At 46.6% G+C, this 19,107-nt stretch overlaps 2 protein-coding genes across 2 annotated transcripts in view; one reads left to right on the forward strand and one right to left on the reverse strand.

Annotated features, from left to right (window-relative positions):
* Positions 1-4,671: 4,671 nt before the first annotated feature.
* The window catches only part of LOC144146614 (serine/threonine-protein kinase haspin-like), a 35,295-nt gene continuing 20,859 nt past the window's right edge, over positions 4,672-19,107 (reverse strand). The window contains exons 9-10 of the mRNA XM_077678550.1: positions 9,384-9,589; positions 4,672-5,037 (exon numbers count right to left, since the gene is read on the reverse strand). Of these exons, the coding sequence (XP_077534676.1) occupies positions 4,850-5,037; positions 9,384-9,589 (394 nt within the window). The 3' untranslated portion in view covers positions 4,672-4,849. The remainder of the gene's footprint in view (positions 5,038-9,383; positions 9,590-19,107) is intronic.
* LOC144147155 (uncharacterized) lies at positions 14,478-18,812 on the forward strand. Its single transcript, XM_077679228.1, has 3 exons — positions 14,478-14,914; positions 17,712-17,931; positions 18,160-18,812. Exons 1-3 carry the CDS (start codon positions 14,903-14,905, stop codon positions 18,243-18,245), a joined length of 318 nt encoding a protein of 105 aa, XP_077535354.1. The 5' UTR covers positions 14,478-14,902; the 3' UTR covers positions 18,246-18,812.

Here is a 19,107-nt window from a genome sequence, read left to right on the forward strand (position 1 = left end):
ATGGAAGTAGTACTAGCACAGTTGTTGTGAATTCCAGTGTGGTATTGTGCGTCCCTTCTGTTCTTGTAGCCCCTTTGATTGAATTGTAATGTTTTCTTAGTCGCACGTTAAGGCAGCGCCCCGTCTGACATAGGCACGCTTGCAGGGCAGAGGAATGGCATATACGACGGAAGTACGACAAGGTACATAGCTATGAATATGCTTCACCGTGCAGCCAGGCATCGCAATACAATCAAATCCCGTTATTGCTAACCTCAGATTAACTATTTTTTCAGATTAACGAACATTTTGAAAATCCCCTACCAAATCCCCATTATTTATTGTAAAAATATTTCACTACAGCGAATTTCAGAACACATATTCTTTCAGAATAATGTATCGAATTTTATCACCCCGATATAAAACAACACTTAAAAATAACGTATTCCGGTTGTACGAAATTACTCGTGTTGTTGTGAACGACGACTAATGGTGGGCATGTCAAACTATCATCATCAGCATACTAAATGCATGTTAGCTCTATCGCAATCGCCGGCGCTCATTTGGGTCTCGCCGCCATGCTAGCCTCTGCCGTCGCCTTTGTTCGCCGTGGACAAAGCTCGCCGTGGACGCTGCAGTCACCTTTGAAGATTACGTGCAGTGCGACGATGAAGCATGCACGTCTGCTGAACTAGGGACCATAGCTGAACTGACGACTGAAGACATCGTCAACACCGCTCGTCGCGATGACGGAATCAGCGACGAGGACGACGCTGAGACAAGGCGAGCAAGCCAAGGCGATGAAGCCTTGTCTAACGCCGATGTTTTGCAGTGCGTAGCAAAAATGGGCACTTTTCTTAGCAGGTGCAGCAATGCCACCGAGGCAGTGCATGGACAGCTTCGAATCATTCGTCCTGCAGCAGTTGAGTGGCATACGTCAAGCAAAGATAACCGATTTCTTCGAATAAATGTGCATCCAGACCCGCGTTAGAGGCTAACGCGATTGTGCGCGTGTTCCCAATAAAGGTAGGTGGATGCTTTTGTTACGTTCACAATTTTTACCGCGCATTTTTATTTTTTCACTTTAACGATTATTCAAAATAACGAACTATTTTAGCGGTCCTTTGAAATTCATTGTATCGAGATTTGACTGTAGCCTGTTTTTTGTTTAAGAGGTGATCGACTTTTGCGCACATTCGGCCCAACTTGTTGCGCGCAGAATTTAATACCTGAAGACCTTAGCGAGATGCAACCTTTTTTAGGCCGTGAGTGAAGCCATGTATGTAGGGAAATACAGCAATTTTCTTGCGTTCTTTTTCAGCGGATGCGAGCTCGGTTCTAACACCTTTCTTAATGTTCTGAACCAGCTTGCATACAAAAGAGAGCATGTCCAGCGGAAAACCAGCGTCCTTTAGCTTCTGCGCCAGACCGCTGAAGCTCTACATCAAATGAGGGGACGACTTAGATACGGCCTATCGAAAGCAGGAAAGAACCAGGCCATTTTTCAATAATTTGGTATGTCCTCAGCTGTGCTTAGACAAAGGTTTGGCCGACCTTGGAGCATACATCCAGCAAACATGATCAGGCAAGAATTTCAGTTTCAAATCCAAGTATTGGATACATGTTTCCTTCATGTTCTCAGCGGTGAATTTGAGGCCGAAGCCATTATGCTCAAAGAGTCATGAAATTAAAATGCATAGGGTCATAGGCATTCGTATCAAAGATAACAAGGTAGTCATCGACGTACCGGTACAATTTTACGGTCACAGGATGCAATACTACTTCTAGTGCCCGGTCTACTTTGCTCAAGAATAGGTCCCTTAGGACTGGGGCGACCCTATACCCTGTACAGATTTCAGCTTTTTGTGCATAAACCTTATTGTTGTAGGAAATAAACAATGACCCCAGATAAAAAAAAACAACAGCCTAAGAAACGACTCTAATGGCAGACCACAATGCGTACGGAAGGCAAATTCATCATTGTCCTTAGTAACGCAGTCTTCGGCAGCATTCATGAGGTGATCATGCGGAAGGGAAGAGAAAAGATCTTCCACATCTACACTCATGGCCCCACAATAAGCAGGGTTAGCGTTGCGCAGTAAATCGACAACCAAATTAGAGCTTGGTGTAAGGTGCGGGTCAACAATGCGCAAGGATGACACGCACTTGTGCAGGTAGCCAGACACGCAGTATTGCCACGAATGACGCTTGGTGACGACACGGAAGAGAACATTTGGCTTGTGCGTTTTTGACGTATAAAAGACCTCGAGCTGCACATTACTCGCCTACTTAACAGAGTGCGCAAGTTTAGACAAATTCAACTCAGAGAGCAGCGCAATAGCATTTTTTTGTCCGCCGGCTTGTCATTCGCTACCCTAAAATTCTTATGTACTCCTCTTAAAGCCTTGTAACAGAACATACCCCCCGGTAAAACAACGAATTGGTCCTCTTTATCTGAAACAAGTAATGTTAAATCATTGATCACCAGGAAATCCACCATACCATTCCAGTTGAAGCTTTTTTAAAGGCCTAGCTGTAGACCGTTCGACGGTATCCATGCACTCCCCGATGCAGCGCTGCTTGTCACCCTCCATAACAAGACGAGTGATGCCACGTGCCAGGCTGACCTTTTCTACTTTCGACAAGCGGGGCTCAAAGGCAAACTTTGGGCCTAATTTCAGAACTTGGCGATGAGGCTCTGGAAGCTGCAAGTCACCAAAAATGACCACTTGTTCTTGCGAGGAGTGGATCCTTTCCTGGTTGAAAGGGTGGGCCGAACGATGTTCCAGAGCGCCTCAGTTAGTTGGTCAGCGGAAGCACACCAGCCACGGTAAAATATATTCGGTGGGTTTTGACGATCATTTGAACCGCACTGCATAACCAGACAGTTCTTGTAGAACCTAACCTGGTGCCACCATTCCGAACGAAGAATGCGGCAGAACAATCGAGCGTGGCCCGGGGAAGGTTGTAACCACGCGCACAACGCTTGGATTTCGCTTGGGCAGGCACCTTGCCTGATTTGCCACGACGCCGTCCAGGACCTTACGACGCAGACGGCAATGAGCGAAGCCAGTGGATCCGGGTTAGTGGTAGAAAAGTTAAAACGAGAAAAAGAGCCCGCTGTACAACAAATAAACTGCAGGAGTGTTGTAAGCTGGGCTAGTCGGTAATGTTCAATGGCGGGTAACAGCGCGAAAAGTGGACGAAAACACGAAAAGGGAGAGACACAAACAAGCGCTGACTTTCAGCTAACTTTATTCGTAAAGAACACAAATACTATGTACATATGTCGCATCCTCACAGAGCATGCGCGAAATGAAAAGAGGGATTAAGAAACACCCTAGCTGCTGACACCGGCGGTACAGAATAATTAAATTACATTTCAACCTAAAGCTCAACGTAAAAAGCCAAGCTACACTGTCCAGGATTGCCTTCATTGCCTCTCGCCTGTTGCCAGGTGTTAGATTGGTACGCTGTATAAGCATTGCTTACTTTTGGTCAATGCACGTGTATAATTCTTGCGTTTTGTGTGTATTGTTTTATGAACTTACTTTTTATCATGATTTCTTCTCGCCTTCCTTCCTTGGGTATATTTCTCAAGCCGCGGAATCAACCAACCAGTTGCTAGAAAGTGCCGTGTGTTGTCGATCGTTTCTAGTCCCGTCTTTTTGCGCTGTTTCGAATTTCAGTCAGTATGCTCCAACTAGCCCAAACCACCGTTCGAACGCTGAGTTCTATGTTGCACGCGTGATAGCCTGGCGCATGCGTGCGGGCGAGAGCTGCTGTGTCCAGCCTGGGTTTTTTTGTTAACGACACGTTTTCCGAACAGCTAGAGGCTAACAGCTTCGCTGTAAAATTTGGTGGAGCGACTTCAGGCTGTTTCAGACGTCTGAATGTGATGGAACTGATCTTAATTGGACAAGAGAGGTCGTAAAAAAGTCGTGAAAGGCTCCTTTGGATGCTTTTGAAGCCAATGACAATGATATCGGCCTGTTAGGACAAAGAAAAGGCCGCGTGCCTGCTTCTTTTGTTGCAAATGTCGATGAAAGACGGTAGTCGACTGGCGTTCCGGAAAAGTAAATGTCTGCCTTCTCTTTCCGCTCACCTCTCACGCTGTTTCTCTCCCGTTTCGTTTCTCCCAAGATAGCACGCTACAAGTTTGCTCAAGTGAATTTAAATTTACCGCGTTCGACTGCTCCAAATCGGGTTCCTCGATGCCAGCGCTGTGGTACGGCGGAGACACGCGTTAATCGAGGGACCCTACTACAACGTTTATAGAACCACGTTGCCCTTTTCTACGAGCGTGCCAGGCGGAACGTGGCACCTATGTAGATGAGCCTTGCCTTGTGTTTGCCGTTTGATCTCTTAAATGCCACCAGGAGCAATAGTAGCGCGGACAGCAGCAGGCGACGGTTTTCTGCAGTTGATGTAGTATTTCATTTGATATCGCGAAAACCAAGCATCCATAAATCCAGGTATCCATAAAACGGTTGTGGGTACGTCCTTCGTCTATTACCCATAATTGGGTCGTGGACATGGCTGCCGATTAAGCACACTCACCTGTCACAGCATACAGCATCAAAGAACTTGAATTTACACTTTCTTTCTTTGAATCTAGGCAAGCCAGACAAGTTGTTCAAAATAAAATATATATTATTTTATTGTACGCATCGTTCTGTCATGTTTCGTTCGGCTAGTGCGCCAAAAGGAAAATAAAGGTTGACAATATCGTCGGCTATTGATAAAACAATATTCGCCGCACGCGTGGTGGTGCGGCAACTTCCGGTCTGCATATTGCACGGCGACGAACGGCCACCTGGGGACGCGAATGAAAGGGGCACGGCTTTTAGCACGCCCCCTCCTGTTGGCGTTACGCGTCCCTCCCGCGAGGACGCTCCGCGGAGTCCTCCACAGCGGGGGTTCCGAGGGACGACGGGCCGTCGCTCTTGGGGTCCCGGCCCCGCAAGCGCAGTATGTTCCGGATGGTAGAGAGGAAGGGTAAGCCCACCGGGCGGTCGCTTCCCCAGCGGTGGGGCTGGTAGTCGTGGCCCGTGTGAACTGTGAAGGGGAAAAAGGAAGGGGGATATTAACAGCCTCACATACTCAACCATTTTGGTGCAAGCCGCGCACTCGATGGTACCTTCGCCCTACTGATTTTTATATTGAGAAAAGCGGTGAAAGAAGCATCAGCGAGGGGACCATCATGCACGGGTGGAGTGCTTTCTCGGGTTTTAATTTAAGAGCTGTTTAAGTTTTTGGTTTCGTCGTCCAACGTTACCAGAAAATAATACCAAGAAAAAAATACCGAGCGCAAATGAGTGGGCGCCTCATGAGGATCGCCTGGTGTCGGCCAGTTTGACCTTCAAGAACACCTTGTCCAGCGTTCGTGGAGGGATCTCTCGCGTGCTCTTCTACTCGTCAGTTCACGTGCATTCGCGCCTTCAGTGGGGAGCACAGGCGCCGAGTTCGCGCTACAGGCGCCGAGTTCGCGAAGCCGGTTACCGCACGTTTTAGCTTGTGCTAACGTGGTCCACTTGGGAAAAGATGTGAAGGCCTGCGGACAAAACGATCCGGGCCTGCCAGTCATAACGAACTTTCACTGGCAAGTTCGGAAACCCATGTGAGGTGCAACAGCTGGGTCTCCGACGAAGGGAGAGATGGGGCCGCCAGCTCTGCTGTTTCTCCAGTCTTGCACGGCTAGTGGAAGCGGCGCCAGTTCCTTTTTCATGTCTGTTTCAAAGTGTACGTTTAGAACAAGCCCTGACTTGCTGAAAGGCGTGACGCAGCACTAGCAAGGCGGGGTGACGCTTTCTGCAAGTGCACCTACCTCACCACTGACACGGATGCGAAATGGACGTTCTTGAAAGTAACTACCTCAAAATTTGCCTTCTCCTTAAGACTTGTTTGCGCCAATTAAATCTCGTGGCAGTCTAAATGATCGATGTGCCTTTTTGCCGTGTAGTACAGTATTTGCACGATTCTGCCTCGCCCCGGAATGTAACGCGTAGGTATGTTCAGGCAGGAAAATTAGGAAAAAAAGTTAAAGCAGTTCCACTCAACATGGAAGCTGTCAATTGCGAAGCAGTGATTCGTCAGAGGAGCTGTGACGCCGTTCGCTTTTTGCTACCAAACCTCCCTGTCGCACTCTTGTCTTGGTGATTTGAACCTAGGTTGTTCAACGAAATTGAATTTTCCCGCCTTCGCAGTGATCGCGAGCCTCCTCCTGGGGCAGTTCGGGTCATTTTCTTTATCTTTCGTTTCCTGTTCTGCGTGGGACAGCACGAACGGGAGTTCTGTTCTTTTTCCGCTTGCTTGTATTTCGCACGTGCTGGAGGCTTTCTGCGCCATTTTGAACGTTTTTTTCTTCCGCAGCCAATTTTTATCGCTTCCTATCGTAAAAACCAACCCAATGAGCTTTTCTAACTAAATGAACGCGGGGACTTCCGGTTAAGTACTTTGTCGTCTGGCGTCTACGCCAGAAAAACGGTAGCTGGGTGCGGTGGTCGAACCCGCATCCTTTCGGTCAGCGGCCTACGGCTCAGCAACTAAGCAGCTATTGAGGGTGGCACTTGTCAAGCATTTGCGCCTTCTAAAGGCGCGATCTTTTGTAAAGCATATTCATAAATGTAACAAGCCTGCACAGTTCAGGTATTGGGCTTCGCCAGTGCGCAGCACAGAAATCCTGTGGCCCGATTGTCCCCATAAATAGTCGCAGCGAGGGAAGCGCAAATTAGTGTTTCATATCACCTGCAGGTTGCCGAAAATGTGGCATTTCCTTTGCTCAGCCATGCGGTGTCCTCGCACTACCAGCACTCGCATACCATCGCAACTTTGGTGCCCATACCTTTCGTCATACTGTAGCGGCGAAGAGAGCGTTGATGTTGTGATTGACATGAAAAGGAAAGTGCTTGGGGAGTTACAGAGTTCAAAAACCATGAAAGAGAAAAGCTCCGAATGGTGTTGACCGCGCATTATCAACAACGTGTTGTCGAAATGTTTCGCTGGGAACCGGTAACCGTAATTTATTTTTTCTGTTCAGTTCCGTTTTGGTTTCAAGTTGTTCAAAAAACAAAGGTTCGAGTTCAGGTTCAGCTCCGGAAAAAATACTGGTTCGGTTCCAGTTTTCCGTTCGGTTCGGTACTGGTTCGACACTATGTGCAGAATGATTTGATTTCATGCATGGCGAAACTTCAGTCCTTGCATACTGTTCCCGTTTGTCACGTAGACTAACTACCGACAAGATGCTATATTTTTTCCTTTTCCTTGTTTCTGAAACCAGCAGAAGCGCAAGTGCAATGAATGAACTGTTTGTGCTATTTTCTCATCCGGTTTTCCCACGTCTTTCTGGGCCCCTGGTGTCATGGTCCACGGTCCTATGTTTGGCTAAGGATGGCGCAATACTCTAATACCCAGTGCCGTCTTAAACGCTTATTATGACTGTAGGGTCCACTTATGAGATTAGCAGCCGGGCGCCCGGGCTGCGCGTGAGAACCCACCGCTCTGTCTGGCGACGTAGCACTGCCGACACTGCGCTGCAACCACCGCCAATTCGTCGCGGCGCGCACGGGAGACGGGTTGTCTGGCCCACCGCATTCCTCAAGGATAATCCCCCATTGAGAAAGCAGACACCACCGCCGGATTCCAGGAACGTCTGCCCGACGCGCAGAGGCGGTGGGATTACCGGCGTCAGGACGAGCACCGCATGAATGTCCATTGTGTACACGCCCGGTCAGCATGACGCACAGGCGCGTCTTTCGCTCTCACCCCTGGCGCCCGCGGGTGGTCCGTTGACCCAGAGATGGCGGCGACTCATTGAATATTCCGTGGTGTGCTGAGTGACAGCTGTCTACGTGAATTCGGGCACTCCCATACGCGTGTACGCACGCTACAGGGGCGTTCCCGAGAGAGGGTGATCTCGAGGTTATATAAGGCCGAACTTGGCCGTTGGAAATGGTTCTTGTCTGAGCGCTGAGCTGGCAGTTCCCGGCGGGACAAGGAGTCTCGACCGTTAGCGCTAGGTTGGGATTTAGGAGCCCCCTAGTCGAGGTTAAGATCGCGTCGGAGGTTTAGGGTGCAGCGCCGCACCGGGCAACTAGACGGATCTTGCGGCGAGACAGAGTCTCGGCCGTGGTTTCTCGAGCGGTTTGTGTACGCTCCGAGAATAGGAAGAGTTAGACGAAGCTGAGGAGCTCGAGTGATTTGTGCGCACTCAGAGCTAGCGTCTAGCTGCAGTTGGAAGTTTTTCTTTTCATTACTCATGTACCCAGTTATCCTACTGTAAATAGCTGTACATAAACTTCCGTTTCACTTAATCAACTTCAACGCCTCGAGTTCGTCAATTCGACCGCCATCTCCAAGAACTTCAACACCATCACCCAGCCAGCCTCCTGCAAAATCAACCGGAGCCCGGGCGATTGGGTTCCTGATCGACACCGGACTTCGGGGGAACGAAACTTTACTATGACCATAGGATTTATTGGATGGCCCTACCAACAAGGTTTTATGGAAAAATAAAACTTTGATTCCATGAGTAAACTCGCAATACAGTCATCACGCCACCTAAGCCACACGCACACTCACGAAAATAGCAGATTATTTGCTCGCTTAACTCCTAATGATGTCTGCAGAATATAGCGTCCCTGTCATCCCAGCCAACAACGCTCCTCCCCCTCCAGTTCCCACCTGTACTTCATCACATTCACCCCTCACTGTACCCCACAACACTCTGCCAGCACTGCGGAGAACAGGCCACATTACATCACCATATGTGGACCTGCAAGTACGATCCCTTTTCTCTCATCACCTCCCTCGACCAGTGGGAAGCAGCGCTGGGATGCTCAAGCCTGGATCTCCAGACGTCGCTCACGGGTCGGGCAGCCACAGTCGCCGAAGCTCTGCGGACTTCGGCCACCAGGAAAATGATCTCTCTATCTCTCTCTCTCGTGCTTCGCTCACCTTCACCTCACCTCACGCCGTCCCAACTTACATCCACCTGTATCCTTCCCTTCCCCTTTTTCCCAGATTGTTTCCCCATTCACAGTACTACGTGGCATTGTTAACAGTCTCCTTTTTTTACTCTCGGTTACTTCGTTTCATCACCTCCTCTTTCACCTTTGCATTTCCCTCTCAAGTACTCCTCATCCAACCACTGAGTCCACTCTTCTTTCTCACTTGCCCTCCGTCCCCCTCCTCCCTAACCATCTCAGTTCCTCTCTCCGAGATCATTGATTGATAAAATCACTCACGCAGAAACTACTGATCATCTAACTGACGTCCGACTACGATTCCTCACCTCCGAAGTGGTGCGTGAAGGCAACTTTCTCATCATATCGCCACTCAGCGGCATAGCGCAGCGGGGGTTTTTGTGGGAAGGAGAGAGTGAGGTAGTCAGGAGGGTATCTCACTGTGTCCGATCTTGTTGATGTACTTCCAGACGAACTCGTCGGCCGAGCGGAAGCGGTGCAGGTCTCGCTGCATGAGCGCCAGCAGCTCGAGCTTGCGCTGCCAGTCGCCCGTCGGGTTGGGCACCGTCAGGTAGTCGCTCAGGTGGCCGCACAGGTACGCCAGCCACCGGGCGTTGGTCTCCGGGTGGAACACGTCCCAGCGGTCCCTGCACGCGCGCGCGTGCGTGGTCGTGGTCGTCGCAGAGTGCTGTGGGCACGATCGAGTGACGCCACCACTTTCTATGATACGTGTACCCGCTGGTTTTAAGGCCCGTTCACACTTGCGACAAAAGCGATGTGACTTCCGTCGAGGGGACAAAAAATGGTCGATACCAATCGGTAAAATTTTTTGCCCTATTGCGTGGAAAAAGCAGCCACCATTTTCAAGCTGTTACGTAACATTACGTCACTTTTACGCAGGTTGAAGTTGCCATTGTGTGACGAGTTCGTTCCCGCCAATGGTTTAAATTACGTCGCGCGTTCTCAGCAAATCCCAGCGAGGGCGCGTATCACAAGCAGTATTGTTGTTGAATAGCAAAGACAGGCTTACGTTGTCATGTTCGGTGCATTTAGTGAAGTTTTTTATTGCCGGCCAAGAATTATGTGCTTTCAGTAAAGAGAAATAAGGCAAACTTTAGAACTGTTGCCCGTAAACGTCATGAAACGTCAAAATGACGACACCACACACAACCGCTTTGTCAACCTGAAGCACGTGACCAAAACTGAAAGCCAATCAGGAAAAACTTCCGGTGAATTCCCAGTTTCCTGGGAATTTGTGCAGTGGAGAATAGGGCCCCAAACGACAAAAGCGATCATAGGGCGACTAAAGCGACAAAGCGTGATGTGGGCGAGTTGGTACATTATGCTAAAAAAATTACTCGACGCTAAAACAGGGACTAAGAAGAAAAACGTGACACACAACACAGTGCCGAACTTCCGACTAGTTTTTATGGAAGACGCTGCCTATATACACAAAAACAAATATTAAAAGCATTGTACGTGACTTCAAATTGCATCACGTTTCTCAAAAGGCTACTACTTTAGTTGACAGCGATATGGACGGAGTACTAACACAGTTATCCCCTGCCTGTCTGATAAAATTAGCTTCAGGAATTGTACGCTCAAGCTTTCCTCTTACTTTGTGCTATCTTACAGGGGGCTACACTTGCATCTTTTGCAGTGCTCAGAAGGGTGGCCACCAGAATTGTGTGCAGCTGATTATTTGACTAAAGCGACAGAAATCGCATTGCCTCTGTCGCTCCGGTAAGAGTGTGAACGGGCTTTCAAGGTGTGCATCTCCAATGGGAAAAGGAAGTGACAGTGCTGGGGATAATTTCAGTGTACTGTTTGCAAAGAAAATCATGCAGTAAGTATAGTAGAAGCCAGCTAATCCCATACATTCGCTGCTTTAGGTGAGTTCTAGCAGAGCGGGAAACTGGTCGCAGCATACCGCGGTAGCCGACCGGCGCCACCCCTTACAAAAATGGGTTCTGAATTTCTGTTGACGTTTCATTGAGTTCTCATTGATTCAACGGAAAATCAACAGAAACTCAATGTTCATTGAGTTTACACATTGAGAACACAACGGAATTTTCGTTGTGGTCCGCACAATGATTTTTCTATTGTGGAGTTCTTGTTGACTTTTTGTTGTATTTTCAGTGACTCATGGTGATTATTTGTGAAACTCAATGTTCATTGAGTTTACACATTGAGAACACAACGGAATTTTCGTTGTGGTCCGCACAATGATTTTTCTATTGTGGAGTTCTTGTTGACTTTTTGTTGTATTTTCAGTGACTCATGGTGATTATTTGTGAAACTCAATGTTCATTGAGTTTACACATTGAGAACACAACGGAATTTTCGTTGTGGTCCGCACAATGATTTTTCTATTGTGGAGTTCTTGTTGACTTTTTGTTGTATTTTCAGTGACTCATGGTGATTATTTGTGGGCAAGTCATCAGCAACTGATGCCAAATACTATCTGCATGCTTCTTCGACATGGACAGCCACGTGCACTAAAACTTTAATACCCACTGTCCTGGATGTATGAGCCTAATTAGGCAGCATCTTAGCATATTTTTGTGCAGTGTGAGTGTATTAAATAAGTTGCATTTTTCAAGGAAGTTGCATTTTGTACAGGTAGCCAGCTTTCACAATGCAACTCTCAGCGCTTTCTTGTACATATGGCAACATATCATGCATACGACATGCATGATATCATAACGATTTCGAGATGTCTTCAATATCACAAAGATTTCAACGAAAATCACATAACTTTTACGGCATGTTGTCGACACCTTATGAATTCAACGACATTTCGTTGTCCTCAACATCATGAAGGTCCAATATCGCAAAGATTTCAACGACTTGTCGAATAAGTATAACGACATGTCTTTAATGATAAGGACTTCTACTAGATGTCGATATACTGCAAGAAAGGTCTGATATCGTAAAGAGTCAAACAACATGTCGAAGATCAACATGTTCATGATATAAAGATTTCAACGATGAGTCCTAGACGTTCTGCAACATGTCTTCAAGGTATTCTTACAACATGTCACATATCGCACAAATCAGCGCGTCATGTCTGATGCTTTGTGTAACATCTCGCAGACAATATATGTTCTGCCTTGTCAGCATTGGAAGCATACAAAGTACAATATACAGCACAAGGTAAAGTACAGTACAAACTCTAATAACTTGCACTTTCAGTGTGATCGAACAAAATTCAAATTCTTGTTTATACTGTTGTTTTATCAATGTTTCTAGAGTGCATATTTCAATTTCAGCCATTCAGTTAACCCATAAAATTCACTTGTCCATACTACAAAATATCCGCTGCTTCACCATTAGCTAAAAATTTGTCTCCAGATATCATTAAACAGCAGCGTCTATATCTGGTATAGACGCTAGACGAAAACGTTTGCGTTCTGATTTTTCCCTTCTAGACGGACGATAGCATAACGACAACGATGTCAAGATATGCTTTGACTCATACCACGGCAAGCACAATCGTTTGTTGCTGAAGCCTCGGTTGCTCTTCGTCAACAACAAACTGAATCGGCCGGACAGTTTTTTTCGATTGCGTGTTTCCATTTCTGCGCAGGCCGGCGGGGGCGGCCCATGTTACATCTTTTTCGCTCGTCGCTGCCGCCCACAGTACCTGTTTGCTGCACTTATTACGTCGCCGCCACCACATGCTTCGGTCTCTTTAATATTGCCTTGCATTATCCCCAACTTGTTACAAACTCAGAGGTTTTCGCTGCTGTATGCGCCTGACATGCCAGGAGTGACATCGCTTGTAGTTTTAGCGCGATGTTGCTTGTCTGCAAGATCGGTGCGTGACAAACAAGCGTTACCAACGCCACAACGGCCACAATTCCAACGGCGCATGCCATTTCCTTCGTGGCTACCGTGGCTTGCGAAGAAAAGATCGCGGGTGACCTGCGATAGCTTTGCTTGAGTCAAATAAGGGAGCTCCGGCTCAATCGCTCGGAGTACTAACAATGTGACCTCGTCTGCAAGATCGGTGCGTGAGAAACAAGCGTTAGAACTGCCAGAATTCCAAAAATGCAGCATTGACTAGACACAAACGACAATTTTCATTACCGGCTGACGTAGTTATATAATCATTTTAGACATTGGCTGAAGTTCCGCGTGTATGGCCGAGTGGTTACGTCGTCGATTACTGTTTTGAGGGTTCGTAGTTCGAATCCTCGTCGGATGTTTTTTTTTTTCTTTATGAAGGTTTTATTACCTCTTCTTTTTTAAAACCATAGTAAGCGCCTGTTCCTTGCTTTCAATCACACCGACGTTTGCCACCCTCTTCCTAAACCCAAAGTAGTTCGTTTTCTCGCACCTCCTCTGTAGAGACACCCGCCGTGAAAACAAAACCAAAACTAACTTTAAAACCTTTACAATTTAAGTATATATGTCAGTTAGTTTACTGTTATTCGCTTTTGCATTTAAAAACCTCAAATTCAAGTTATAAACACTTTTAATACTTTAAAAGCAGGAAGTTAATTACCAATAACACAATTTTCGTCAAACACAGAAATGCTGCTATTGCAGTCTGGCAACTATCACTCCCTTTTTGTGTGTTTGTTTATGGAGTTGGTTTTGTGCGGAGTGGTAGCTGGGGCGATTTGTTCAGTTTTATCTATTTCAAGCTTAAATCATAGTTATAAAAGCTTTATAGGGTGACGATCATCGCCTCAACGATCATCGCGCGTCAAAGGTGGATGACATTGCGCCCGAACAAAGTGTCGGTGTCCTTGAAGGGCAAGACGAGCGTGAAGAAGGATTTTAGGCGGGAAACGTCGTTTCTGCTGGGGTGAGTACGCATTTTTTTGTTTTTCTGTTCTTGTTCGGAACGAGTTCTGGTGCTTATGGGTCAGTTATTCGGTAGACCCCCATCTCATTTGCTCTCAGAGCCTATGCGATATAGCATACTTGTTTGGCGCCTTGGATTTACCAGTCTACCGTTTCCGCAGCCGTCAGCATCAATTTACGCTGAAGCTAGACCTTTGTTGCGATGCTCGCGCTGTAGAACGCGGCAGCTAATATTTGACATCACGCAAGGCTCTTAAACACCGGGGCGTTTGTTTGTTATGTGTCTCTCAAACAGTGCCTTTGCGGCGACTGTTAATTCCGTGCAGTGCGCTTCGCAGCTATTACGCTCGCGAGACCGGCTGCCGCCGTCGCGACCCGTCTCGTGGTCTTCGGGCCGCGATATGCGTCGTGGTATGCGTGCCGTACTCGTGAATCTCACATTCACATACGTGGAAATTGAAGGTGAAATGCGCGCGCGTGGTCTCGCAGGGGCGCCTGCCCACTCAACTCTATTTATATTGGAGAATCGAACTTGCAAAGGCAAGCTAGGCATTGAAATGGAGGAGCCTCAACTAGTACACACCAGTTCCGATTGAAAGCTAGCGATGCATATGGGCTGCTAGCAAGCGTTCCATGAAAATTAGCATAGCAGTGAGCTTTGCATATATCAGGCATACCCCACTCACAGAACCTGCGTGCCTAATAAATGCATTACTCTGACCTAAATTTCAGTTTGGGTGTTGCGGGAATGTTCTTATTAGGGCCTTGGAGGTTACTCATTAACGATTAATAATCTGCTTAATGTAAGCATTCGTGGTTTGTGTGTGCTTTTCTTGTATTTCATCAAGTGCCACCACACTCACAGATTATGCACTTTCAGGTGCTGTTGCTGGCTGTCCGGGTTGGCTGGCTGGCTTTCAGTCCAGTTTCAAAGGCTTTGCCAGGGCCCTCCGTGGCCAACTGACACTGCACCTGCTGTACCCAAGTACTGCCTGGCCTTTCCTTGGTGCTGGGTACGCTTTGCCGCCAGGAATAGTCAATCCTTCATCCATCATCTGGCCGCTTGGACCACCCGTTCAGAAGCCAGCGCATTTGCTCAACGCATCGGTCCAGGCACCGCTGCCACATCAGTGCACCCACTGATTATGTACTTTCAGGTTAGTTATTTCATGTTGGAACCTGTCATAATGTATACCTGTTAGCAGTGCTCTAGCCCCTGGTTATTTGAAAGTTTCATGAAGCAGTGTTGTGCATTTTGAGGGTGTCATTGCTTAGCAGGGATATTGAAGCGAATCTGGGGCCAATGGCTAAAGTGCAAGAATAGAAATTGAACTGACTTTGAAGCAAGTATCCGTATGTAATCAAGCCAAGCAAACATTTAGGATTTTCGATATGGTTTTGAATTTGCAATACAGACTGGTGTGGAGCTACTTTCCATTTTAAGTAAGCTTACAATATTATCTACTTCAGATCATACTGTTATTAATCACACTATACCGAAAAGTACATACCGCAGTCTGTAGATTTTGTCGGCACTTTTTTCGCAGTCTCTCATGACAGGCACTATTCTCAGTGATTGGAGGATAGCCGAGGTAGCACCAGTCTTTAAATCAGGGACGGTACTTCACCATTAAATTTTCCTAACAAGCACCATACGCAGGGAACATTTCATCCACTCTCAAGTTGCTAATTATTTATAATATCACATTCGAATATCAGCACGGTTTTCACAAGGGTTACTTGAGAATTTTTCGCGTACCCAAGCTGCAGCATAAGTGTCTGATTGATTTTCGATGGCTTCCTGTCGATGAAACGGACCAAACATACCTCCAAAGAACAGAAACGTGCGATAAGGATTGAGCATGAGGGTGATTAAACAGCGCTTCCAAAAGCAGCGTACCACCGGGCTCATTCTGGCAAATTTGCCAGGCTCTAAGTCTGCGATTTAGCGCAACGACCCATTTACGGTGACACTCAAGCGACGCAGGAAATTTGTGCAGCCAATAGACTCCGCACATGCAGACACTTGTTTTGTCATGGTGCACTTCGCACGGTTCTTGCATGAGCACTTTGTGCTTACGCTGATTGTTGGTGCAGCCAGTAACGACGTAATCACGCCTGCCCGGACAAGTAGCTTCTGAACATCGCCAAGTAAAAGGCAATGATGGCAATTTTCCCAGAATTCCTAAAATAAACATCAATTGAGGATAAAAAGGTCAGGCGTCCTGCTGGCAGGACTAAACGTGGCCTCACAGGCAATGCCTGTCAGGACAAAGTGGTGTGGACTGGCCCGCCACCTTAGTGGGTTAGGAACAGAATTGATGGGCGAACGGGACACCTCTTGGAAGAATTAAACGTTCTCCTTAGGCACTGCTAAACTTGTTGCTGCTGAAATGCCAAATAAATGACACCGATTTTCGATGCCGTTCGGTGCGTCTGATATTCACGCATGGCACGGAGCAACAGCGTGGGACTCAGCGTCGTCTGCTCGCCCCGCAGTCCGAAAGAATTGGTGGCGCCCAGTGCAGGATGGAAATTGTTGTCTATCATGTCTGCTATAAAATATGCCCATGTGGTTGAGATTTCGGCGCATGTAAAGATGCGCAGGTTGTCAAAATTAATACGGAGCCCTCTACTATGGCTCACCTCACAGTCTGTGTAGCGTTGGTGCATTAAACCCGAGAATCAATCAATTATAATTTATGCTTCATCTACATTGAAAAGAAAACACTTGAAAATCTTTGTCCCCCAGGTAGAATCTCTGTCACCGCCACTGTATGTAATTTTATTGCACTCTTACCTCGCAGTCGTTTCCACCCAGATCCTGTGCATAATCGCTCAGCATTGGAAGCTCAGGCGGAGGATGGTCATGCGCTCAACATACCAGAACACTGTCACTAGAGCACCTCTCAAACTCTCGTACTCCTCAAGAAGTGCGCAGCATGCCTGGGGGGGCACAGTAAAAACAGTGCCTCTTATCACACGCCACCACCACATGAAATATCGTTGCAGCTTTAAGTGCATAAATTTTCCTTATTCGAGCCACAGTCATTTGAAGCAATGAAAAAAAATAAGGCAATCAGCGCGCGGAGATGACACAGACAGTGCAAAATTACCTTATCTGAGCCGCTGTCCGCACCTGTCCAATTGTCACGCTGTGCTAGCATTCATCGTGCAGCCTGCTTCGTGTCTGTGGTTGTAGGAGGCGTGAACAGCGCAGTGCGGAATTTCGAACCAAAAACAATGCTGGGTATCCCTTACGACAAGGCATTCGCAAACCCACAATCCTGCAGAAAGAACACCAGCCACACAAAAAGTTCCTGCTAGCACCACGCCGCAAACCACATTTCGCGTATGACCCTCGTGCACTGCTAGCCAATGAAAAAATGAAGGAGCAAATCAGCCTAGTTGTAACTAGGGTTCACTCTTTTCAATTTAAATAATTTAAAAAATCAATAACAGTCTGCTCATTTTATTTTGCTGAATCGGGTGCTAAAAAAAGGTCAGTTTTTTATGGATAGTTGCATGAGTCAGGGCAAGGCATCGTACTGCCTACTTTGTGTGCATTACAGCCATCTGACTATTTTAGCCACATAACCTTTCATCCAGATTGACCTAACAGCACCCAAATGGTTTTTTTGGCCTTTCTACCACAAAGCAATACACCCACGGTGTACTGCAGTGGGCACTTGGCAAACACTTTAATGAATTCTTGAAGTGCTTGTTTAAACAAGCCGAAAGCATGTTGAGGTATGCATGTTCACCCATAAAAACTAAAAATATACATTTAAATTAAATCTATTCGAAAATAATTTTTAGTGGATCAATGCCAAAATCTGTAAATGAATTACCGTAATATTCTGAGAAATTGTTCATGGGTACTCAAACTCTTCATTGTCTCGATCCTGGAGTTCATGTTGGTTCAACTGTTTCGGTTTTATTTTCTGCTCGCAGGTTGACATTGGGGGCGGTGTGCTAATTGAGAAGGGGTACCTGGATCAGCTGGTGCATGCGTGTGCGAGTGGCCCTGGAAAATTTGCCAGGGCTCTTTTGCGCCATGTCTTCACTCCGGAGGAGCTCAAGGGGAAAACTCTCTTTGGAGGGAAAGGCAAAGCCCAGGGCGACACTCCTACAAAGCCAGGGTTGGACCCCGTGCGGGTGAAGGCTGTGGTCGGTGAGTGCACATGATTTGCATTTAGAGTGCCAAGAACAAAGCTGTCATCTTTGTCAACTTGTAGCTAATCACCCGTTTTTCTTCATGTGCACAGTGAGATCAGTGCATCCCTTTTATGCTTTTTGGGAAAGTGTCTATTTTTGCACACTTTTATTACTAATTCTGAGAACTTGCTGAACACGTTTTCATTTTTTATAGTAAATCATAAATTCATTCTATCTCTTGCAGGCTACACGGGCCAGAAGTTTCCAGGTGTGAGTGCCGGTTACATAAAAAATAACCTATCATCGCTTTTGAATCGGGAAATAAAGTAAAAAGTGCACGCTGAACACCTTGTTTTTCTTTTTGCATGTCTGCATGAGGCAGAATTTTTAGTCACATGACATGCACTACTGCCACACCATAAACTCGTGTATTGGTGGTGCGATAAAATGTAGATTCTTGTTCAACCTACAATGATCGCAAAAACCTTTGAAAGAAATCGCAGCAGAAACACATTGAGCATTTGTGTAAAACTCAACAACATATCAACAGAAACGCATGGGGCACTCGTAAAAATCTCAACAAAATATCAACAGAAACACATTGGGCACTCATAAAAACCTCGACAAAATATCAACAGAAACACATTGGGCACTCATAAAAACCTCGACAAAATATCAATACGAAATTCAGTGGAGACTCAACGGAAAGGCAACAGAAACTCAATGGGAATTCGACGTAAGAAATTCAACGGAAAATCAATGAAACCACGGTGGCCACTTTTCCTGAAAAACTCAACAAATCCTCAACACAATCTCAACAGAAATTCTTTGGATACTCAACAATGTTTGTTGAGTGAATTCAACAAAATTTCTTATGAAACTCAACAATCATTTTTGTAAGGGTGCACGTGCGCACAGGCAACAAAACTGGTTGTAGGCATGCGCAGTTGCACTGACCGAGCACCAAACGCTGTACTGGTCCTCCGCTGTCCTCCGCTATGCTATAACTTTCTAACCATTACAATTACTCGACGAAAACACCGTATATAGCAGCGACCAGGAACGGCGAGCATCCCCAATGTTTATACGCATCCGACCTGGAGCGGTGTAAGCTTGGCTTCGTATAGGTGAATATTCATATTATCATGCATACAGTTTGATGAAGAATGACAAGGACGCCGACCACAAGTTA

This window comes from Haemaphysalis longicornis, unplaced genomic scaffold, assembly GCF_048455015.1.
Source record: "Haemaphysalis longicornis isolate Haplotype H1 unplaced genomic scaffold, Haemaphysalis longicornis Haplotype H1 scaffold_7, whole genome shotgun sequence".
NCBI classification, from domain to species: domain Eukaryota; kingdom Metazoa; phylum Arthropoda; class Arachnida; order Ixodida; family Ixodidae; genus Haemaphysalis; species Haemaphysalis longicornis.